The following is a 25,789-nucleotide window of genomic DNA, read 5'->3' as shown; positions in this document are numbered from 1 at the left end:
TAGTACTACTACCTATTACTATCTACTACTACCTAACCTAATAATATCCAGCACACTACCATAAAAATATTACATATTCAATATTACATTATGCAAAAAGTACTGTTACATGCAGTAAAAGTACCTAAATACTTTTATTTGTTTTAGTATTTTACATCACAATATAAAAACATATATATTGTTTTAATTCAATTCTAAAATCTCTATCATTAAAATCATTCAAAGTGAATTCAAAATAAACAAGTGCATCAAAACAATCTAGTACCTAGATAGTATAAATTCGACTTTAATTATATATGTCATTGTGCAGAGTGCAGATTTTGACAGCGCCTCCCCGCAGGTGGCGCGCATATAAACAGAGCAGGGCTGGCTCAGCATGGGGAAGCCGCGGAGGCTTCTGGGAGTTGGGGGGCGGGCCTAGGTGGCCATTTTCAAACGGGAGCGGCAGAAGTGAGTCTCCGGTCACACTAACTGGTGGGTGGACGGTTAGGAAACCAAGGAGACAGTAACTGTTTAGACTCGGGGGAGACTATCCCTTCTCACGGGTAAAGGGGATGGTAATACTCCAAAGACTTGATGTTGTTCTGTATTAATCATAATATTGCTAATTTCAGTTGAAGCGGGCACGCACGCTTTACAGCTTGCGATACTGTAAACAACTGTGTATTCGTTCAGACGCTCCTATGAATCTGAAGAAGCTGAGAGTAACGCACTAAGGTACATTGTAAGTACTGTGTTTATTAACATTGACACATTCCTTCGTGTGTCTTATAATACAAGAATCTGCAAAAGATGCTCACGATTCGTTGGCGATTGCTGTAAAATATGGAAATGATAATAGCACATTTTACCTTCTAGCGTCTCGTCGTGACTGGAATCAATATGAAACTTAAGCATGCTGAAGTCACTATGAATTGAGCATTTATTATCTAGCTCTTGCTGGTATGTTACCCGGTTTTTAAAATACTGAGACCCATAAAGTACAGTATTAAAAACCAAAACAAAAAACAGATCAATGTAATCCTTTTTTAATTAACTGTCTCCCCTTGTACTGATTAAACAGCAAAGCTATTTACTAATATTGTTTTGGCTTCACAAATGTATGTATTTACATTTTATGATATGATAACTAGTTTGAAAACCCCAGCCTCTGGTGTTATAAACAAGAGACTGTAGAATAAATCTTTTCAATGAATTCAACACATTTTCCTATACTATCCTATAGTATGCAATGGGATGCTTTTTTGTTCCCTGATATGACTGATAAAGATAAACACATGCTCTTACATGTGTTACTGGTTGAAATTAACACATGAGAAAACCCAGCTGGATGTTGTTTTGTTTTGTCCATCTGTCTTCCAGGTCCACAATGATGGATACTGTCCAAATACGACGCAGGGGAGCTGTTGACTTCAAGTCATATTACGAGTACGCCTGTGCTCTGCAAGACATGGTCCCACTGCCAGCGGTCACAGCAAACCTAAGCCAGGGACTTCTGGATATCAATGGCGATCGGATAAAGCTGGCTGATTGGACGCCTATATTAAACTCTCTTTCTATCAACAAACACCTGCATTATGTTGCACTGAGAAGCTACCATCAGCCAGGTCTTGGTGAATCAGGTTTGTGAAGTATCACGTATGGATTTATCTCAGACTTCACTAATTCAGTTCCACATCACTATACTTTTTTGACTGATCTGTAGAGATAGAAATATGTATAATGAGGAGTTTGTTGTGTTCTTCTGTAGTACTGTAAACAGAAATAACAAATTCACCTCTTTGACCTATAGGGAGCAGCCTTTTCTGATTGCTCTATTCATTGATTGCTCTTTGAAGACGTTAATATTATTATTATTTTTGTCAGACAGGTATAGATCATCCTTCAAGAAAAGGATCCCAGCATTCCGTTCGAAGGACATGACTTTGCGGTTGTGCAGAGCCGTTCGGGACTGCCTCAGTGTTTCATGCACTCTCAAATCCCTGGAACTACAAGGACTTCCGTTAAGAGAGAGAGATTTAATTGTTTTAACAAAGGTTGTGTAAATCCTGTACAATTCTTCTTTTGGAAAGTTATTCTTAAATGTAATGTCATTAAAAAAAAAAAAAAACAGTGCACCAGAGGGCTCACTCCTTTCTTATGCGATTTTCTAGGGTTTATCTAAATCGTCATCTTTGGAGAACCTATCACTCGCATACTGCCCTATAGCAGATGAAGGCCTGGAGGGTATGTATTATGGGTTTTTCTGTGTGCGATATCACAAAAGTTAAATTGCATCTTTAAAAATAGTATGTGTATGTGTATGGGGGGTTCTATTATTTATATCTACCATGTATCATGCCTTATTTTAAGACCACTCTTTTTCTAAGTTATATGCCAGAGTGTGAAGAACTCATCTACAATCAAGACCGTCAATTTTACAGGCTGTAATCTGACATGGCGAGGGGCTGAACATATGGCAAATATTATCAAGGTAAAACTTTTGTATACATTATCCTCTTGTTTTATATGTAGCTTATTGTTTATATAAAGAGAACATTTCCGTTGTTAGAAAGAAAATCCTTAATGTGAAGAGGCACAGACAGGAATTACTGAGAAATATATTATTATTATTACTAATTTAGCAGATGCCTTTATCCAAGAAACTCAAATGCTTTTACATATACACAACCTTACAAGAGTAGTGTTTTTCTATCATTTATTCCTATTACTTGTACAAAATGGTTTGTTTTCACATATGGTTTACTGTGAAGGAAAGGAAGATTAAGAAACAATATGATCTAAATCTTCTTCACCCCTGAAGCACCAGGCAACCAAACGACACAGTGAAGCTTGGGCTGAGAGCCTCCGATACAGGAGGCCTGACCTGGACTGTATGACCGGCCTCCGAAGAATCACCCTGTGCTGCAACACTTTGATAGGGGATCGAGGGGCTGTTGCTTTGGCAGATGCCCTGGGAGAGGATCTGTGGCTTAAAGGTAATGAGCTCACATGGGTAATGTGCACATACTTCGATGGGACATGTCAGCCAGTCTTCAGTCAACAGCCAACACTTTGATCGCATTAGCATCCAGACTCCTTTAGGAAAAGCAAAGTGGTCAAAGTGCCTTGTTCTTGTTTTTTTGGAGAATATTTAAAAAGCTAAATTAATTGGTCATTTCTACACAGAAATGCTGATATATTATTAAATTTTCACTATGAGTCTTAGCCATGAGAGTTGCTATTTCAAGGAGGAACAAGTGATTTTCAAAATGTATATCAACATGTGTATCCTTGAAGATAAATGCTTTCACAAAGAAATTGTAGTGTGCTTAATATGAAAAATGTGGACACTGTGCTTTTAACACTAGTACAGACATTTTGATGGGATATTATCTTTGTGAGATTAGTCTGAGCCCTGAAGAATTCAAGGACAAATTAGAATGATGTGACTGACCTGCAAGCTGTCAGTCAAGCCCACCATTAAACTATCAAAAGGAGAGTCGACTAAGAAAAAGAAAACAACTTAGCTGTAGCTTTATTACAGTTTAAGTAAAATTCTTTTAGGCGTTGGACTGAGAGAATTGTTAGATTTGAACTCACCCATGAGGTTTGCATGATTCTTATTTACTTTCAGTCCTACTTAGTTTTTAAAGGACAAAAGGTGACATTGGTGTCATTTATTTATGCAGCCCTAGACCTTCAAAAATGTGGGATAACCAATATTGGAGCTCAAGCCCTGCTCACCATGCTTCACTCCAACAACACCATCTGCATTCTTGATCTACGCAAAAATCCTCTCGTGGGTGAGCAGTTTTGATTCACTGTTATTATTAGAATATGTTTCCCTCAATTCCATTCAGCAGTTCGATACTTAAAATAACTGGAAACCTTGGAAATGTGATAGGTGGTAGAGTTTCTGCTTGTGATTTAATAGAAGAACTTTAGTTATCTTTCTGTAATGCAGTACAAGCAGGAAAGAAAAAGAGCAGAAAAACTGTATCTAATAATACACAATCCAAGGTTTCCAACTATGATTTGTCTTGGTGCTTTTATTAAGGACTGTACAGTTCCATTTAATTCCTTTTATGTTTGTGAAGGTCCTATTATGAAAAATATGAAAGGAATATATTAGAAAGAATAATGTGCTCACTGTGATGAAAGGACAGTAAGTGCTTAAAAATATTCATAAGCATTCAGTGCTAATTGTTCCTGCGATGCCTGTGTGTGTGAAGCTTTGAATTGGGTGGTGATTTGAGGACAACCTGGTAAAGGGCATGCAGATCTTAAGCTATTCTCTTCCTTCTGAATGTGTCTTGAATTGTGCTATTTTCCATTATTAATTGGTGAATTCTTTTATCAGATAATGCCCTAGTAAAGTTGGTTATTGAAAGAGTGCTTGTGAATGCTAATGAAGCCAATCCTGAGGTATGTTTTTTAGGTTAAATTTATCATATCAATTGCATAGCTGTAACATAGATTTTCTTTTCTTTCACAGTGCTTGATTTTGCAAATGCTATTATTATTTACGATATCATTAGAATGATAAAGTATTTCCTGGCATGCGACATTAGTCTTTTGAATGTTCCTCCAAAGAAACAAACTAATTTAAGAGCAAAAAACACTTAGACCTTTCCAATTTTAAAATGTGAATACTGTATAGTTTATTAAGACTCCTTTACATCTCCTTACAAAAAAGTGAGTTATATAGTGAAAATAAGACTGGAACATGATGTATTGCTGGAGTGGGCTACCAGTCAGAGCTGGGCATTGAACCCTTATCTCCCACAACCCGGCTATGCATAGTACTGCTTCGTCTAACGGTCCTCCAGGCAAGACATTAATTGGGTCCAGTATTCTCCTTGGACCCCCTTCCAATATACACATTGCACTGCCTTCCTCTCGGCCACAGTTTCTCTCTGCACTGCATCACACAGACAGAACAGTACCACATTCTGACACTTACATTTTTACCATGCGTTTACTATCATTCAGATCTTTAAACCTGTAATAAAATGATTGATTGTTAAATGCATTGAAGGTCGAGCATTTAAGATAATACTTGTTTTATTCTGCACCTTGGGTTGCATGTAGTATGACTGGATAAAGCCGACATCCTCTAAGGACCCAATGAAACCTAAACAGCAGAAAAGAACCATATTGCTTGGGAATGGAGTCAAAGGAAAGGCAACCATCAGAATAGGTAAACTTTAATAATTTAAATGAATGCTGATGTAGTCAGGTATGGTATTTTTGTGGTGGTAAAGGTTTAGATTGTGTTAAAATTGGTGCAGCTGATTTTTGTTTTGCTATGGATTTTAAAGTAACCAATGTCTAGCTGTTTTATAGCACTGTAGTGTGCTTAAGCGATACGCATTGGACTTGATTGTGGGCATATTGCTGGAGCTTAAAACAAGCTTTCTATATCTAAGTACTTAAGAGAAGAAACAAAATGGTATTGCTTTTGTTCAGTAAAATGTCAAACTTTCAGCTATACTAACAATATTATCAAATCGTAAATGTGTTCTCTGTTTGATAAGCTGTTTTTATCATGTAGTCTCATGTTTTCTACCATTGCTTCAGTTATTTGGAGACAATACTGTTGTAATTTCCTACTAGAAACAAAAACACTTGGTAACCTCTTCCCAGTGACAAGACTTTGTGAAATTGGGAGGTGCATTACTATTTCAAGTCTTTGTATAGACCTGAATGTTTTTCTGATCAGTTTTGGTTCCCTTGTGGGTGTGTTCAGGTGAAATATGTTCCCATGAGTATGCTATTTTGTAGTCCTGTTCACATTATCTGAATAAAAGATTTAAAGAAACCTGATAAGGTTACAAGTGATAGGAAGACTCAATCATGTTTTACTTTTTCAATATGGAAACTTATGGTAAACCTAATTTATGTTTCAGGACCTCGGAAATCACCATCAAATGGAAGAAGTCGCCAATCAGTTGGTACTCAGTACGTCCCACATCCTTTACCTCCTGGGGCTGTTGGGTATATACCGTGGCGTACTGCAGCACGTGCTTGTAGACACAGGTAAGACAGGTTTAACATGAGAGGGAGGGAGGAGCTTTTGTTTAGAAAACTATCTAGCATTTTGTTTGTACTGATCTTTGATTTTATTTTATGTTTATTTATTCAACATTTAAATTAATATAATTAAATATTTAGAATCTGTTGATGCCTCCAACATGTAAGTTCTACAGCCCTTGAAATAAATGTCATATATGACCTGGTTAAAATACTACTTCAGGTTCAAATACTTTTACAATGGCTATTTTTAGGGTATACACCTTACTGAAATATTTAATTAAATCAAAATGTATTCTGTCAAAAGTCTACAATGTGGAGATGCATTTTTTAAAATTTCCTTATAAAACACATTTCTGTTTTCAGAGGTATTTCTCAAGATGTGCACGAAGATAATGTGATCACAGAGCACCCAGCACAGGTAAAACCTTGCTTGCACTCCCAAGATAGTAAGAATCTGATTCAGAGTAATTCATTTGTGTCAGAAAACAACCTCTGCAGGCCTGCTATGTATTATATCTATATGAATAATTTACCTATTAAGAACAAAGGTTAGATGAAGATCAACTTTGGGAAAGTATGATTCCACAAGATGCTTTGTAAGCATGTTTTGCTGTTTGCTTTCAGGCTGGAAGTCCTGTGAAGGTGTTTTTTGAAAGTGACTATGAATCGGAAGAACCTAGCACTTCTACACAGAGCCATCATGTACCCTCCACTCCAGAGAAGATAACTGTCAGGCAGTTTAAGAGATTACAGGTATACAGCAAAAATAATAAATCACATTGGATAAATCATTTCAAATTTCAGACTGGAATATTTTTCAGGCTATTGTAGGCTTTCATTTTGTCTTAATACCTTAAGCCATTTTGAACATGTAATCCAAATTTACTTGGTGGTGCAGTTCCAATCTTCAGGCAGTGGCAGACCTGGTGAGCAGAAACAGGTAACCAAAGTGTTATATAATAGACCTGGAGTGTGGCCCTGTTCATTTGTTAAACGGCACAATGATTCCCAGAGAGTGTGTGTTGTAGTGATTGCAATAAACAGCACTGGCTGCTGTGGAATGCCAGCACTGCACCTGCATTCTCTAGTTTACACTGCGAAGAATATACACATTGATACGATACAACAAGGGAGACAAATATTTAGTTTTGGGTGGGTGGGGGTGTTAAAAAATGTCTGTAGAAAACCAGGGGTTTTGAAAACATTTAGTTTAAAAATAAACTTCTTTAAAGAAACAAGTCTGAGACTTAAAATGCAAATCGTCTGGACTGTTAGCATAATGCCCTCTTGTGGCATTATCAGATGTTATCTCAGTGTTCACCTGCACATTTAAAAAAAAAAAAAAAATCCTAGATGAAGTGTATTAGAGAATGAAATGTGATCACAAGAACACAATTTGTCTTTGAGAAAAGTAACTTTTCAGATTAAGTTTTTTCAAATTACCTTATTCATTTGCTTTTTCTGCCTGAGAAATTCCTTCCCCTCTGGCACTAACGCAGAAGAAAACAAATCTGAGAAGAATACAACCTTTGCAGTGTTGCAAGAATATGAATTGAACTGCTCCTGAATTATAACTTTGGCACTTTTAATGGTGGAGATGGAGTTTATTTTTTTAAATAACGATACAATTACAAAATAATAAATGTAATTATGTATACTGATGTATTAGAATGAGACTGGTATACATGTTGAAAATGTGTATTAGAATACAATAACTCTCTTTAACATCCAATCACCATTAGTCCTGGGAAGCAGTAAGGGTTGGAATTGGATACATGGCAGGTTATACATTTTCCTTTATTCAAATAAATGAGGATGTATTTCCCAAACTTAGCAGTTTGTTTTTCTGTATTCGTGAAGGTGGAATTAGAGGAATGCCGGCTCAGGCTAAAGGAGGAGAAGAGGGCAAGGGTGAGGGCAGATGCCAGACTGGTCCAGGTACTCATTGTAAATTGTATACCATCTTTCTGGGATAACTAAATGGCTGCTATATATCAATGAACATGTTCTCCGGTGTAGAACAGTGCTTCTGTTACATAACACATTTCTTTGTCTTCCATGGTACGGGATTAGAGACATTTACATTTTTCTAATTGCCTAAATAAATAGTTCTACTAGTGATTAAAGAAATGTATGCTTATTGAATATGACTAAAGTAATTTTGATAGCCAGATGAGCTTAAAGGTTTTAATGTTCATTTCTGAATTTAGTGATATATTATGATATATATTATGATTTTGAAAATGTGACTTTCCTCCCAATGTAATTGTTATCGATAATGGCTAGGGTTATTTGATAACATCTCTGGTATTTCTTCATCTACAATAAAATAATTTAATTACATTAAAATTGCATTTTTCAATGGCAGAAATGATGGCTGTCATGCTTTGTATTTCCCTTGTTTTCAGCTGGAGGTTGAAAACAAGCGATTAAGAAATCTAAACCTGTCCATGTCTGAGGCCCTGCGCACTCAGTCACTGACTTCCAGTGTCCTTGAGGATGAGGCTGTGTTGGAGAGCATTGAAACTTCCTTCCACAAATTCCATGCTTTTCTGGACCTTCTGAAAGATGCAGGGTAAGATGCTTTCATTTAGTTTTCTTCATTATAGGACCAACAGACAGACCTGCACAAACTCATATAAAAGCTTACATTTCCTAACCAAACATAATTAATGTTAACATGCACACTCAGGCATTCTGTATTACTCCTTCAAGACTACTTCAGGACTCAAATCCCCGTAAGAACAATATTTTCTGGCAGATATTGCTGATATTAGGCGTTATGTTCATAGACATCATTTTCTACTTACACTGAACAATAACTGTGGAATAGTCTCCCACTAGGCATTAAGCCCTGTCAGGACCTATACATTTTTATTTTAGCAGACTTAATTTAGCTTTGAGGAAGAGTCCATCACATCCACTTTTGTTTACAGTTTTGCTCACTGTAATGTTTTGTACAGTTTTAGTAATGTATTTTATCAGGGTACCTTTTTGAATTGTATATTAATATGAAATGTGTATATCATGCTTGGGTGTTTTTACGAGATACAAGATAATACATGTTATCTTCTTTACAAATGTAATGACATTTATAAAGACGGCAGCATTAATTTCTGATTAAACTTTTATCTTGGCACTGTTTTTCAAAAATCTTCTTTGAAACAACTAGCTGTATAGATAAAAGGGGGTTTCAGAGGGCAGACAAAGGGAGTGGGCTTATTTCTCTCATGACCTAGATTCTAAGGTATTTAGAGCATGCTGAAATAAGGACACGCTTTGCATACTAAGGCCAGACCAGCTTAATCCTTTGTTTTCTAAAATGACCTGTGGCTGTCAGCCAGACCGTTGCATTTTTCACACCCTAAATTGTCTTTACAGCTCTCAATGTTTTTGTCACAGTGCATTTTCATTGCATATCTTGGCTAAGTACCTCAGGTGAATTAGAGTTTAGGCAGCTGCGTTTGTGTTCATATTAAAGACTCATTTCAGGAAGAGCAGATATAATGGATGCAGTAATGCATTAGAGAGATTGGGGGAAATGCTGGGATGGTCATATAAAATGCAAAATGTGTTTCTATTTGACAGTAAAAGCTAACATGTTTGTATGTCCTTTTAGAGTCATCTAGTATATAAAGTTAAGTTCAGTGGACTTCCAGTGTTTACTTCCAGTGTTTATTTGCTTTATTGTTCTTGAGTTTTTTACAATTATAATGGTCTCCAGCAAATACAGGTCAAGGTCATTAATGTGTCCTTATATACTGTATATTAATGCAGCTTGTTTCACATTTTTCTTGCTACACTGTAACATTATATTTCAAACTTAATGAAACTCGCTGACTGTGCTGCTGTGTGTTTATTAATTGAGCAGCAGTGTGGAGTGAAATCCACAATGTCCTTTTGAAGCACTGCCAGCATGTTGCTTAGCAGCTAGTTTGAGACCTCTGTTGTTGAAAAGCACAAAAGTATGCTTTTACCAAGCTAAAATATACATTTAGTTTAGTAGTTGTATTTATTCAGTGCATTACAGTATATTATTGTATGTTAACCAACTATTATAGAGTATCTACTTTTTCAGAAATGAGGGCTGAATGAGTGGGAATCGATTTAATAGAACTAAACACTTCGTGCAACTTTTTTTTTGGGCTTCTACTCCTTTACTCAACTTTTATTGTTTGTGGTTTCCATAAGATTGTAGGTAAATCCCTACCAGCTTAAGCTATTACAAAAAAAAACAAAAAACTTTTTCTTCCAAATCTTACATATTGTTTTTCTACAGCTTGGGACAGTTAGCTTCCATGGCAGGAATTGACCAAAATGATTTTGGCCCATTGGGACTGCCTCAAATGTCTTCCACTGTTGGTAGAAACGATAAAAAGGGTACCGAAGAGACAGAACACAAGAGCGGTGAAATGTCCTCAGTAAGTATGGTGGATGAAGTTTAGAGCTCAGCTGGTAAAACTAAGCATTGAAAATGGTGGTTACCCTGTGTCATAGCCCTTAATATAATGTGAATTACAAATGCTGAAACATTCAGGATCTTTCCAAACTAAGTATAGTCTGATAAGACCACTGTATGTAGTACCTATAGATATCATACATCCAGTTCAACTTTAATAAAACAAAACAAATTATTGTAATTGGATAACGAGATAATCTTATGCAAAACTGTTAAATCATGTGCTCCTGGCAGTATGGTCACATGGCCTACAGACCCTGTGCAGTAAATTCTAATGCATTTAGCTGGTTGTGCATTTGTATTATTTCATTAATCAGATTCTGGAAACAAATTAATGAAAAAAGCAATCAGTCCTATAGGAATTTGTAAAGTTTGTGAAAACTATCTTTATTTTTATGTATTTTTTTCATAATAACATTTTTCCCTAGTGGTGGCTCTTCATTTATATGTTGTTTCTTGTAGTCTGCAGCTGGAAACACAAACTTTGCTGCTTCAGAATATAAATCTGGCCAAGTCAATGGTGCCCCTTCTGCATGGAAGGAGATTCAGGAAACACTGGATCTTCAGTTCACACTAGAGGGTACAGAGGAAGTACACTTTAAATACCCAAGTGAAAGTGGGAGGGCTTCCTTAAGCAATGGAGTGAAGATTAGCGATGATCTAGGGAAACAGCAGATGCCCTCTGCTTTTGGAGACGTATCTAGCTCAGGATATGATAAAAGAGGAAGGAAATCCAGTGCAAGTGTCAGTGAACAAAGCGGATCGCAAAGGAGTGGATCTCAAAGCAACAGTGCAGCTCGTGTTGTTACCACAGAGGGAGCGGACAGGAGTGAACCCAGATCACCCGATTCTCGTGAAGACCAGCTCTCCAGGTCTGGTTCAGAGCTCCATGAGCAGATCCACTCCCTAGGCAGTCTGGGAAATGAGTCTGAAGAGGGATTTTGAGTAAATGTGCACTGGTATGCATTGTATCCATGAGCCCCAGAGCAAAACTTCTACAATGGCACTCAAAATGCAGACACGTCTGATGTGACAAGAAGAATTCCAGTAACATCTCTTCATAACCTCTCTGCTCCATTGTAATTCAAGATAGAGTTTTGTAAGACATTAAAGGATATGTGAACATGTCAATAATGTCAGCTTTTACCATTTCTCCACTGGGTAGACCTTTTAAGGAAAATAAAATGGAGGATAATACTAATATTCTGATTCTAATTGAGACATGATCATTGAATCATGTTTTGTTTGTGAGGAATTAAGTGTGGAAACGTTCCCTTGACAGGAACATAGAGTGGGCACACCTTTTATTTGCCAAATGCTGAACAATCTGCAAATCTACCAAGAACATGTGTACTGTGAACATTTATCCTTCCTTTTATACTTGTTTGCGCTGAGATATAACGCCATTCGTCACAATAGTAGAGTCAAAATAAATGTAATATATATTACTGGTTACTTACTGAGATATTGTGGAGTAGTGTGCAGGGAAAGCACTTCATTGCTGCACAGTGAAAAGGGATTCTGTCCCACAGTCATGTGCTTTGCTGTCAGCTTTTCTTTCATTCAGGTTTGAGATTCCATTGCAGTGTTTAATTGAATAGTAGGTTGGGTGCCATTGGTATTTAAACAATTCAGTTTTGTCTTCCTTGTGATGTGTGTGTGTGTGTGTGGACATTTTGATGTGTGCTTTGAACATCTTTTTTTAATACCTCAAATTATATTAAGTAAAAGAAATCTGTTATTTAAGTTAAAATTACTCCAAAAGCAATCAGACCATCACCATTTAAGATATTTCAATATTAATATTATGAGGATATGCAACATGAATTTTCATCCAGGTATACCATGTATGTCTTGTAATATAAAGTTAGTGGTCTACACTTTTTGTATATTAATTTATTTTTATATATTTTTGTTTACAGTTTGTACACAATTATACATGAACCATTTACTACATTTTTGTAAAATTAAAGAATATTTCCAAGATTGTTGAGTAATTGTTTTTCTACTATATAAAATTGCCTGTTATTAAGACATTGATTTTCCTCTACAGCTGTCCTTTAAATAAACAGGATGGGATAGGAGTTGTTATTAAGTATTATTAAGGTTGGGAGGGTTGTCTGAAAAGTTCATAAACGTTTCCTGTGGCACCAGCTTGTTTGTTTAATGGTCCAAATTAAAGTATTAGTTAAGGTTTCGATATTTCAACGCACTTCATCCTGCTTTCAAAGCAAACCCCGGTTGATCTAATGTGTCCATGGTTAGCAAGCCCAGCCATTACTGAGTATCCAACAGATTCCATTGGCAATACAACCAACCTTTACAAAATGAACGAGGGTGCTAGTTTTTGGATATTCCTCCAGAGGCATACAACACCGTTGCATAACTAGAGGTAGAGGATGTATATAAGACATGACCAGTTCCAATGCATCTTTTTGATGAAATCGGGGATGCAGACAGGAAGGCGTGCTGTAGTATCTGCACGCTGGATGGTGCAATCTGGAAACAGACTTGCAAGCAGCTCTGCGATCACGAGCTGCTCCCGTGAACAGGCAGCCAATCAGCACAAAGTAGCGCCTGGGAGAACCAATCAGCTGACAGCAACCACAGGCACCATGTGAAACCGTCCAATGAAAACCGCCGAAACACTTGTTGTTGTTTCTGATGAAGCCTGGCGCAGCCGAGAGGTCCGCTCATTCACAGCCGCTCAGCGCCGCCGCACGCATCTCAGTAAGAAATCGCCATCACAATGGAAAGGAAGCAAACCATCAACTTCGGGGCTGGACCAGCTAAAATCCCACCTGCAGTAAGTGTGTAAGCAATGTATTATACAGTCGGAACGAATTCGTACTTACAAGCGAAATTGCATAGGCTGCTTTCTTCCACTATTACAAAATGTTACAGTGTCTTGTGAGAAATATGGTAATGCAGCGTTTTGAGAAACGGTCTATTTCATATACGTGCGTATATGAAGTTACTGTGAAACGACGGTTTTATATTTGCAGGGAATGGAAAGCGTGGCAGTTGCTTGATCTGTCTTCGTTTGCGCACATGTGTGTCTAGGCTTTAAAGGCTGCGCACACATGCACATGAAAATGTAGATCAGGATGAGAAATCTGCAGAAATGGATATAGGTAAAGGTAGAGAGAGACATGCATCCTACTCTGTGTAGTTTTGAGGTATAAAGTAGACATGTAGAAATTGCAATTAATGATCTATAGTTTTAAAGTGCATGGCTGGCAAAGGAGTTGCATCAGCCTTTGATTTGAAAACGTATATTTCAAGTTCAGACTTGATTGATTCGTGATACCAATAGGGGGCGCTCCACGCAATTGCAGAGTTTATTAGCGATTTAATGTATTTACAGTTCTCTTCGGGCTTTTAGCTGCTACATTTGAAAAGAAAGAAAAATAGTAACAGAGTAACTAAACTGTTCCTTGATTCTTTAAATAGGTGCTGCTGGAAGCTCAGAAGGAGCTGGTGAATTACAAGGGACTGGGTATGAGTGTCTTGGGTGAGTCTCAATTATTTTAGGGTTTTTCTGCAGCACATTCATTCCTAGTTTGTTTTGTTCATATTTTGTTTTGTGTTTTTCTTGTCAGAGATGAGTCACAGATCATCTGATTTCACCAAAATCTTGAATACAGCAGAATACCTTTTGCGGGAAATCCTGTGAGTGAACAGTACTTCTCATGCCTTTTCATTCAAGTCAGTTCAGCTCCCACTTTAGTTTAAATTGACAATATGTTGCAATCAGTTTACTTTAAAGAGCCACTTGATGTACTGGTAAATCAACAGATATGTGTGGAAGATATTAACTAGAGTACACTCTGAGTGTAAGTCTTGGCTTTGTAGTACGTAAAGAAGGTGAATGGAAGAAGAAAGCTAGTTTTGAAGCCCTGTATGATACATTATTTTATATCTTTGTCTGGCAGCAATGTTCCTGAGAACTACAAAGTGATTTTCCTTCAAGGCGGTGGTTCTGGTCAGTTCAGCGGTGTGCCACTGAATCTGATTGGGTTAAAAGAGGACAGACATGCTGATTATGTGGTGACGGGCACGTGGTCTGCCAAGGCTGCAAAAGAGGCAGAGAAATATGGCAAAGTAAACATTGTCCACCCCAAATTGGACAGCTACACAAGTAAGTTTTAAATGTTTTCACATGTGGTCTCGATAGATAAAAATGAAAACCTTGCGACTACTTGCAGCTGCCCATTGCATCATGTGTGTAAAATCATATTATGGATGATAAAATATTTAATTGAAAAAATAATTCTCTCCAATAGAGGTTCCAGATCCTAGCAGCTGGGAACTGAATCCCTCCGCTTCATATGTGTATTACTGCTGCAACGAGACGGTCCATGGTGTGGAGTTCAACTTCATCCCTGACACAAAAGGGGTGGTCCTGGTCTGTGACATGTCCTCTAATTTCTTGTCTCGGCCAGTGGATGTCTCAAAGGTAAGGAACTGATCTTACTGCCTGTACACCTTACCCTACAATGACTGGAGAAACCGTAATACATGTACACTGTTATTTTGTCTCTCTGAATGACAAACGTGGTAAGCAAAGCTACGGATCTCTGAAAAAAACATGTTAGGTATTGGCAATGATGGATGTTATTGCCAACTAGACTTTGAGTTTTTGGATGATCACATGACATTCCGAACTGAAAGAGTCTGCAAATACTCTAAAAAGTTTTGGAGTAAAATTAGGTATCCGTTTCATGAAGAGAGTATCCCCCCCCTCCTCTTTAGTTTGGCCTGATCTTTGCGGGAGCTCAGAAGAACATTGGCTGTGCGGGGGTGACTGTGGTCATTGTCCGAGAGGATCTCTTGGGAAAAGTGCTGAAAGAGTGTCCTGTTGTTCTGGACTACAAAGTGCAGGCTGGGAACAACTCCATGTATAACACTCCACCATGCTTCAGGTAATGCGTGAATCTGCCAGAATGTACAAGAATGTGAACTGGATATGGAATGACCACAAATACCCCTGAGCATTCTTGTTCAGCCTTTAATAGTACGGTTTTGTTGATCTGCAACATGAAAGGTTAAAACCAGAATAACATTTATTGTATGTTCTGTGTCAATGCTTACACACATCTCTACAGTTATCTCTGAACTTTTGTTTTATGTTTCAATATATATGCTATATGTTTAAATATTGATCAATTTTAGTTTATTGATAGGATAATGTTTAGAATATGGTTGGCTTTGGTTTGTGCTCGATCTAAAACTGTATTTCCAATTAATCCCAATTCATTAATATTTTCTTTTTAGCATTGGATACATTTTTTTGTGTGTGGGTGCTAAAATGTTATTTCAGCCTTGTATTTTTCAATTTAACTGTAGTATCTACATCATGGGTTTGGTCCTGGAATGGATAAAGAACAATGGAGGTACCGATGCGATGGAGAAGCTCAACAGGGAAAAATCATCATTGATTTATGACATTATTAATGAATCCAATGGATTCTATAGGTAAGTACTGTAGTAGGCTAATTCATTCATATAATGAGGTGTTGCCCCAAAATGTTCTGCCTAAGTAGGGTAACCGCTTCTCATCTGGGTTTATCTCTGCATGCACCTTGGTTTTGATGTATGTAGCTACTAAAATAGCTAGTAAAATGTAACATTTAACCTTATCAATCCTTTCTTTTTAAACCTAAAGATGTCCAGTTGACGTGAAAAGCAGAAGCAGAATGAATGTTACACTCCGTATCAAACATGGAGATGAAGCCCTGGAAAAAAAGTTTGTTGATGAAGCTTCTAAGCTTGGCATGATTTCACTAAAAGGCCACAGGTACATATATTTCATGTTTTGTATCTTTTTTTCTTTAATTTTTTTCTCCCCAACATCATATTCTGTTGAATTGCCTCTACTTGTCCTGTTTGGATCTATTGAACTACAGCATAAATCCCAACCACATATATACAGGCGAGAAAAACAGGAATTGCACTACAGCAGAATCCTTTGGTTGATTGCATTAGACAACTGTACCACACATGCTAGATTTTAATCTTCATTGTGGAAATACTCAGGCATCTGTGCCCATTTTGTTAACTTAAAGAAGAAGAATTCATATTGTACTCTGCCACAGGAATCATGTTCCCCTTAGCATCTTAGAAGTTGTTTAAATAGTGAAGGAGAAATATTTGTCCTGTTTGTAAAGTATAATGATTAACTTAAGGTTTAAGGTTTTTCTTTTTCCATTGTATCATCCTTTAAAACGGCTGTAGTTTAGCACATTGCCTAGAAAGTTGATTTGGCACTTTATATAGGCCTTTGCTAAGCAATCATGAAGGGTCTCCCATAACACAATGAGGTAGCTATGGTGCACTTATAGTATCAGTGTCATTTGCACTGGACAGATCACAAAAATTACTAACTCTGAACAGGGTGTACAATAAACTGAGTTATTGTATCGTCTGAAAATATTGTTACATTTGCTGTATTGTGTGAAATACAGAATACGACCAATGGGACACTGAACAACAACTCCTATTCCTGAAGAAATTATTTAATTAAAAAGTAGTAATATAAATAATCTTCAGTTCCAGTGCAACTTTTTCAAATGTTTTTACATTTCTTTCTTGACCAGGGTATTTTTACATGACCACTATTGAAGACAAGGTGACTCTATTTCATCACTCTCTGAGCAAAATCATTTGAATTTGGTACCCAAGCTGTGCATATATAGTAACCCTCAATTCAAAGCGCAATATCTGTTGTGCAAGCCCCTGAGACTAGTTCTTTTGAAGAGCCTCTGTCTTTTAAGACTATATTACTGGCATCTGTTAATCTGTTCCAGGTGATCCAATCTATAGTATAGTATATAGCATGTACAATGGCTTCATTTTGATTTGTTGTGCTGGAAATGGGAACAGTGCAGTCTGCTAACTGAATTGGAAGTGTTGATGAAACCTGATTTTCTTTTATTCTTTATGTTTTAGGTCGGTAGGAGGAATCCGAGTCTCTCTGTATAACGCTGTTACAGTCGAGGAGACGAGGACGCTGGCCGATTTCATGAAGCAGTTTATGAAAGCACAAAACTAGACGAACGACACCTGGAAGAATGAAGTCACGAGTTTGTGAAACACAAGACCTAGTTAGTTACATCGTGCGATTTTGTAACTCCCATTAGGAGTTATGTGGAGTGATAATAAAAACAAACTGGATTTGATTACATTTATATCCATTCGAGTCAGAGTAGACCTCATTCTTGAGAACACTAATTCTAAAGTATCGGTTTGCATTTATAATGCCACAGCAGGGACTTGCTGTAGTCTGCTTCCTGAGTGTTTATTTTTAATATTCTGGTTATTGTGCCTTATCATTTTGATGCATTCTCTGTACTTGCCTTTCTGTACACCTGGTTCACATTTAATAATAAGCTACTACAGGACTGCTGTTTTGTACAAAGGTACTTTCATAATGTAAATAGTTCTTTTAGTTGTTTTGTCTTGTCTAATATGGTCTTACAACACTTGCATTACATTAAAACAAAAACAAAACCTGTGTAACGGTATCTGTTGGAAGTGCAGTCATTTGTTCAAATAGGTCTGGAAAAAAAGCCGTACGTTGTCAAGTATATATTTGTTAACAGAAGATAATGGAGTCTGGCTACCATAAACACTTGGAGAGCCCGTCCTTGTTTCGCTTTTGCTCTGTGAACAAGAACCTAAATGACAAGAACTAATGTTGAAATGAGAACAGGCCCAGTCCTACAGGAGGTGATTTATTGAGTCCTTGTTTTCTGCCAATGGTGCTTGGCTCAGTTTAGGGACACCACTGGAATTCCCAGGGTCCTGGATGCGTGAAGTGTGGTCTGGTCATACTATGACATCCATGCTGTGAGTCGAACCCTACCTTCTAGGCACACGGTTCGACTGGTTGAGTCACTTTCCTGTGCTCACATGTGCCAAGTATGTTTAACTTGGCCCCATACCATCCATCACAAACCACTTTTGTTTAGGCTTTTTCGCTTTTCTCCTTTGTAAATTAGCCCAAATGTATCCGCCTGTTTAGATAAGCACGAGAAAACTACTGTTAATGTAAATTCACATAAAAGCAGTGCCACAGCAGTAAGAGACCAATATTAAAGTCAAACAAAAAGGCTTCTCACAAATTTTTCACCACTCTATCAGGATGTAGTCATTCCACGTTATTGGAAAATATCAGGTGGCCCAGTTTGATTCCAAAGAAGTCAAAAGCTATAGAAGTAATCGGATTATACGTTCTTAATATGCTGGAGATCTCACTTGACGGTGTATCTCTTTCAATCGTGTAAACTTTGCAGTCACTGATTATGATGGAGTATTTTAATGTAGAGTGGAATTCACCTATGGGCAGTAAACTAAAGGGTATTATGAATCACTTTAATGATGTTCAGCTTGTTCTGGAACCTACAGTATGCACAACTCTACATCTTATAATCTTCCAACAATCGTCTTATAAATTGTACTTGCTACGCTGCATTTGATGTATTGGCCAATTTTCTTCATTATGATAGTGACGAGCTATGGGCAATGCCTCTATGCCAAAGATTTAATAGAAAAACCATTAGCTTCAGTCTGGAGTGTGAATATCAAGTTGTCCTCTACAGAGATGCGTTTTGTTTTTCTTCGTGTGATCAGGTCCCAGACAATTGAATTCAGGCACTATCTGGTGTGTTGGTATTGCATAATATACAAATCAGGTAACCTTCAGGTGTGGACATGTTATTTTCCTTATTTTAATTACTTGCCTATACAGTGTTACTCTTAACATGACAGTTATCATCTCATAGGGTATTCAAAGCTGGCATCCACCATATTAATCACATTTATTTGAAAAAGTGATCATAGATTCAGTTTCCCCAGTTCCACTTATGGTAATATGTGGTGCTCATTAATGCTACTGGACTAATAGCCAATACATATGCAATCATCTATAAACAAAACTACCAATGTGGTAGCACACAGACACACAAATTATTAGAGGTTTCAAATATCATTGTATCTTTATGATTTAAGGTGCCTTCAATAAAGGTGTCAACTAATATGACAATTTTACAGCTTAATTTACTTTCACAAGTGGTATACTAAAATGTAAGTTTAATAATAATTAAAAAGAAGACAGTTTGGACAAATTAAATAATTGAATTGCTGGACCCATATGTGTTTGTACTTTTCACTAAGGAGAATAAAATAAGATGGGTAATGATAACCATTGATAAGCCTTGTGTATGGCATATTATAGGGCACTACAGTCCTATACCTAACGGCAGGAGCAAATATAGCTGAAGAATAGCCTGGAATGAGAATGTGCTGGTCTTTGAAGTGCATGGCTTCCCATTTTCTGAACACTGAAGTGAGAATATTTGATGTAAGTTTTTGTGTTATAAGCCGAGCTCCGGGACTTGTTTTTTTGTTCTACTACTTCAGTTTTCTTTCTTTCTCATTTTCTCGTGACAGAAAGGCCCCAAGGTGGACTTTGCTGTGTTTCTTTAAATAGAGATACTTTTCCCAAACACCAAAGTGACATCTACAGGAGAGAGTAAAATAAACTGTACTGTCTAGTTTAAAGGGGGGTAGTAACATTTATATGGGATATATTGGTATATTAACTAGATAGTAACACTGAGATGAACACTGTTAATGAAAATAAATAAATATAAAACAGTATGTAGAAAATACTATAGATAGGACAATTTATTTTTCTTCTAAATATTCCTTAGTTCTGTCTCGTCATTCACTGGCAAAGGTAAATCTCATAAATACTGTATGTACCTTTTCGATGACAGTATTTGTATTAGTGTTAATCATTAGTGTAGAGTTATATCAGTATGGGCTGTTACACTCTATGGTCACAAGATGGTGCTGAAAGTCCTTACAAAACAACACATTGTCGATTATTGTTTTGTATGAAATTGAAAAACTAAATATATATAGCTCTGGAAAACATTAAGAGACCACTTAACATTGATTTCTGAACTTGAAGTGGTCTCTCAATTTTTTCCAGGGCTGTATATATATCATCATCAGCCCATATAGATACACTGCCTCCCCAAGATGTTTCCATTTGCTTTGACCTATAGCTTCCCTTCTCCATGTTACGCCTGCAAAATTTATTTCATCTTCCAATCTTTTATCTACCTATCTATCTATAAATTGATACACTAAACCAAAGCAAATGTCCCAGCCCTATGTCAAAATGCAACAAATCTACAAAATCCTTATGCCAAATTTGTTATTTTGTGCTTGTACTTAATCACTGAAAAAACAGGAGTGCAAAAACAACAGAAATAAAAGTGACCCTTTCAGAAGATTATTTGTTTTACATTAAAAAATGATAAAATAACACTTGTAACAGAAGAATGTAGCACAATGTTATCATAATGTTGGATCATAGCACCTATCTGGCAGTCATGTGCAACAAGACCTTATTTACAGCTGCTCCATGAAAATGTGAATACTATGTGTCTGTCTATTGAATAAGAGTGAACTGGGACAATATTATCTATTTATCTATCTATATGTGTGCATCTTCTATACATGTACAATTTTAGTAAAGATAAAAATCTCTACATTCAATTTGAGTATTTTTTGAAGCATCTGTAATCCTAATATGCAACAAAGTAATGGTGAATTCTAACGACAAATTCATTTCTTCACCTACAATACTCTTCAGCTTTCATAGGCCATGACTGTATTTTTAAATGTTGACTTTGTTGGTGACCTTCTACAATGGAGCAGTACATTTAATTGTGTGTGTGTGTGTGTGTGTGGGGGGGGTGGGGGGTAGGGGAGCCCAGCACAGCCTAGCACAGCCCAGGCCAGCCCAGCACACAGTATACTGCACTCTTGGAGAACAGATGCTGTGAGGAGTGGATGTGCTTTATGAAAGCAGGCTTGTTTACAAACAATAATAATTAAGTGAATAAGAAGGCAATGGCTGCATGCTCCCCAGTGTGCGATTCATCACCTGGTTTATAGCCCAGCACAGCTGAGGAGGGCGAGGCAGTTTCTTATCATTGCATTAAGTGAGATCTAATTGTGTCTGTTCTGTCTGTTGGCAGATGTGGTTTCCACATAACAACAGCTCTGAGCCAGAGCTGCCTGATTAATGCCTCCAGCTGTCATATGTCCCATTATCTGCACATTTGCATAACTTAATGGTTCAGGACAGGGAAGAGAGGATGCTTAATTTAATGTTTAGCAGGCCCTTGATAGCTGAATAATTCAAGAACTGTCAAGGGAGGTCAGTCCTACAGCGATCCAGCAAGGCGGTTATGATTTCTGCTTATCGCTGAAATTCTAACAGGAGGTTAGTGGAAAAACAACAAAGCAGTATATAGGTAACAGGGAGTCTCTATTTTCATTACCTCTTGGCAGGATTGAGGGGCCTTCGGGGAGAGACAGAAAGAGCTGTAAGGCAGAACAACTCTAAATCAACACAAACAAGAATACCTGCACTAAATTAATACCTACTCTCCTATGAATTTTTTGACATGACTGTGTCCAGTTTATGGCTTCCCATGGGCTCTCGTTCATATCCCCCACCCCTTTCCTCAGGCAGGAGCTAAAACTCAGTAGAGGACAATTGCACTGTTGCTTCAAGGTCAAGTAGATTCAGGTATCTGCTACCCAACCCAGTTATGGATAATATTTATTCACCTAGGTTCTGTGAAGGGCATTGAAGACTTTAAATAATGAAAATTATTCTGATTGCAAGAAATTATACTCAGTACATAACATTTTTTTTTTTACAAAATCTGTAGCTGTACATTTATACCAATCCAGACGGTTGTACTGTTCTATTACCGCAGGCCGCAGGGTACTGATGATTGATATGCAAAATCAAAATGTCTGTGACAGTGAAACTCTCATTTGTACAATTTCTTCATGTATATAGCAGCTGGATGCCTACGCTTTCTCGTGATTCAGAGCAGGATTTCAAGTTTACACCTCACTTTCCTCTGTAGTAAAAATGCCTGCTGCTTTTAATAGTAAGCCCCCTGAAAGAGAAGCCATCCCAACAACAGAAAAGGACTGGTAATAGATCATAGTCACAGTCTCATCGCAGAATCAGCCCGACTGCCAAACAGCCTTAGGTGGTCTGAGCATGCTGGGTAGTGGGCAGGTTCACAGCGCTGACAGCTGACAGATGAGGATAGGGGCTGGGCGATGTGTCACGTTCCCAGTGGAAACGGTGTTCAGAGGTTTCACAAGCAACTAGTGTGTCTCATGGGGATAACCAGCAGGAAACAGAGGGGGAGATATTAGAGAGATGCAGAAAGGTGCAGGCAGTGGTTCAGGGGAAATTAAAGGGTACGAATGACTAAGATAAGCAAGCTGGGCTGGACTGGGTGGGATGGCATCCAGTCTGTCTGATTGGTTGTTGAGTTGTCTAGACGATTGGGGTGACCTACATGAAATCCCCCACCTAAACCCTTCTAGGCAGCTTGTTGGTCCATACAGCCAGCATGACGGCTGAATTTGCTGATCTCTGGAGGCAGCATTGCACTACTACAGCCTTCAGCAGGCAACAAACAGCATGATTTACATACAGGAAGTCTACATTTAGGCCTAGACCCATCAAGGTTGATTTCATTGTCTGATGCCAGTTTGTAGTAATGGTAGTGAGTTCTTATACAGAGGTTACCATGTATTAATGCTTGGGCCTGGACCAAATCAAAACTATGACATAACCACAAATTGCTGGTACCCATTGTGTTAGAGTGGTAGAAATTATAAAGATTGGATACTAGTTTGTAATTTGCAATTTGTGGGTGGGTCAAAGTTCTGAGTTTTCCTGTGTAAGGCATGAATATTTTTAGTTTCTTGCCATGTTTGTTGATTCTGACGCTGTGAATGTACTTTATATAATCTGCATGTAGTAATTATTCGGAGCATATCTTTTCTGTCACAATTACACTGTACTGCAGAAGGAATTTGTGTTGCAATTTATAATTTTTCACATCTTCTTGATCTGGCAATGTCATACTACTTTGAAAAGCCCATGGCACTTATGTCTTAGTGAATTTAACTCATAATGCTACACAGCTAAAATCACATATGATAAGATCACAGTTCTGCTATTATCTTTGGAGGGCAGAAATCGAATAATGAAATTCCTTTCCTCCCCTTATTTAAAAAAATCTGACTTCCATAAAAAGCACGTTTTGGGTTTTGGCACGCCGTTTCATTTATGCTAACTTCTTGTTTTCCATTCATGCACATAGGATATTTTTATTACTTTTTCACTTGAATTGTATTTATGTTAATTGAAACTCCCTGTACTGTTCGCATACAGGTAAATTGTTTTATTACATTTACTGTCAATTGTTTTGTCACGTCTAAGATTTTTAAGTCCACAGACATTAATATTTATCCTCTACTGGAGATTAAATCTTAGTTATTGTTCAGCTTTTACAAACGCATCCACAATAAAGCAAAACTGTTGCAAAAAAAAAAAAAAAAAAATCAACATGGTTTGGGACAAATAAATGTCCTTGATTTACCTGTGTCACACAAGAGTGATAGGTGATTTTAGACATGAATTGCAGTTGTACCATCTCCTTATGTCCTTCTTAAAGTGTTGACAAAATAATACAATAATATAATCTGTATGACAAATAAACAAACTACTGGAAGATTTTGGTTTCCTTAAAATATTAATATAATACTGGTTGCAATGTAATTTTATTAATCGGTCTGAGGGGCTCTTTTAATGCCAGTGAGTCTATGAGAGATATTTCAGTCACGGTATTGCTTAATGTTGATTCAGTACAGCTAATAAGTAGTAATTCTCCACTGTTTATTCCAGTCCTGATAAGATTCGTGTGTACACAGTGTGATAGAGAAACTATTTGCATCCTTCTGAATTTACATACCTAAAAAGCTAGTACAACAGCACAATCACAAACCATGATAGGGCTGATGTATCCAGTTAATGGTGTCATTATTGAAACATTAATATGTGACAAAGGCAAAAAGTAACCAGAATACGTGAATACGCTGGGTAAGTATTCCACTAAACACTACCTTTCAAGAACACTTCTAAATTGAGGGGAATTTAATTATATCCGTCTAAAAGGTAGATGTAAGATTAAACGTGCAACAAGTGAGCATGAACAATTGGAAAGAGCAAACTATACAGGGATCTGATTTCTAAAATTTGAGTTTCTTTTTGGAGAATGTAATGCAATGGCTGCTCAGCTCACAGGTCCATAGTAGTGTCATGCCTCGGGTCTGGTTTTTGAATATTTTCATGATTTGGTGTTTGAAGTTAAGCCTGAAAAAAAAGAAAAGAAAAAACCTATCCAAATGCTCAAATTAAAAACACAAAACCCCAGCACAGGCACGACTTTTCAGCACACCTTGCACTTAGTTTTCATGCTGAATAATATTAATTCCTCCTGTTTCACAAAAGTGTTTTCCAAACAATTTAGAAACACTCAGCAAAACGGTTCTGACACACAGCAGCAATTATTGCAGAACGCAATCCCACCATTCAGGAACCTGGAAAAACCGAACAACATAATTATTTTAGAATGACTGCTTCAGCAATTTAAACTCACCTGACATTGCTTTACTTACCACGTTGATTTGACTTAGGAAATAGACAAGCATAGCGAAAATGCATTTATTATTTTTTCAAGAAAAGAAAAAACCTTTCAGTGTAAATAATAGCATTTTGCATTGCCACTAATGAACAGTTATGATTTACTTCCACCAGTCCTCCTTATTAAGGTTATCTTTCAATATTCTATACAACAGGCAAGCTGCAGCTTCATTTCGACTAAAGAACTGACAAGGCATGTTCACAATAATGCTTAAAATACTTTTGTTGTTACCGAATCATTGATCTATAATTTCACACATGACATATATATATATATATATATATATATATATAAACACACACACACGCATAAACAAAAAAAATAAGTTTGAGGCTTTAAATAATCCCCTGATCTGAAATCATCTACTCTTTGGCTACTCAAATAAGCACCGGCCCAGCCAGCCTAAATCCTTTTTCTTATACTTTGTAGCTTTTTAAGCAAGGCCCGCTTAAAGCAGACATAATCCCTTTTCTGTAGAAAACATGAAAGACCTTGAACAAATCAAGTTTTCTCCATGGAGAATTTGGCTAATCCCATGCTTAGCTCCTAACAAGGAAATCCACCTCTCCACCAAGCACCCATTACTGTGACTAATTCCTGACTTGAATTACAAGCAAATTACTGGTTCCTAATTGCAATGTGCTCTGTCACATGGAAAACTCCTGTGAAAAATGTGACTGGGTTAATCCTTATTGAAAAAAGTCAC

At 37.2% G+C, this 25,789-nt stretch overlaps 2 protein-coding genes across 3 annotated transcripts; both read left to right on the top strand.

The window, feature by feature from the left end:
- The first annotated feature begins 393 nt into the window (after positions 1 to 393).
- cep78 (centrosomal protein 78) lies at positions 394 to 12,463 on the top strand. 2 transcript variants are annotated; one of them, XM_066711105.1, is made up of 17 exons: positions 394 to 474; positions 615 to 724; positions 1,363 to 1,622; positions 1,867 to 2,036; positions 2,154 to 2,226; positions 2,370 to 2,473; positions 2,804 to 2,978; positions 3,672 to 3,785; positions 4,343 to 4,407; positions 5,074 to 5,182; positions 5,892 to 6,021; positions 6,382 to 6,436; positions 6,643 to 6,771; positions 7,879 to 7,956; positions 8,427 to 8,593; positions 10,298 to 10,439; positions 10,940 to 12,463. In XM_066711105.1, the coding sequence occupies exons 3-17, from the start codon at positions 1,370 to 1,372 to the stop codon at positions 11,420 to 11,422; spliced, it is 2,247 nt and encodes a 748-aa protein (XP_066567202.1). In that variant the 5' UTR covers positions 394 to 474; positions 615 to 724; positions 1,363 to 1,369; the 3' UTR covers positions 11,423 to 12,463. The 2 variants fall into 2 exon arrangements, with proteins under 2 accessions (XP_066567202.1, XP_066567203.1); XM_066711106.1 differs by lacking the exon at positions 394 to 474 and having other exon boundaries at positions 481 to 717.
- Positions 12,464 to 13,146: 683 nt separating this feature from the next.
- Positions 13,147 to 18,003, top strand: psat1 (phosphoserine aminotransferase 1). Its single transcript, XM_066711104.1, has 9 exons — positions 13,147 to 13,283; positions 13,931 to 13,991; positions 14,080 to 14,149; positions 14,413 to 14,618; positions 14,764 to 14,936; positions 15,233 to 15,402; positions 15,827 to 15,955; positions 16,146 to 16,277; positions 17,429 to 18,003. Exons 1-9 carry the CDS (start codon positions 13,227 to 13,229, stop codon positions 17,529 to 17,531), a joined length of 1,101 nt encoding a protein of 366 aa, XP_066567201.1. The 5' UTR covers positions 13,147 to 13,226; the 3' UTR covers positions 17,532 to 18,003.
- The last annotated feature ends 7,786 nt before the right edge of the window (positions 18,004 to 25,789 follow it).

This window comes from Amia ocellicauda, chromosome 8 (genome assembly GCF_036373705.1).
Source record: "Amia ocellicauda isolate fAmiCal2 chromosome 8, fAmiCal2.hap1, whole genome shotgun sequence".
In the NCBI taxonomy this organism is placed as follows: Eukaryota; Metazoa; Chordata; class Actinopteri; order Amiiformes; family Amiidae; genus Amia; species Amia ocellicauda.
Note: the sequence above shows the minus strand (reverse complement) of the source record. Positions and strands in the feature narration are given on the sequence as shown.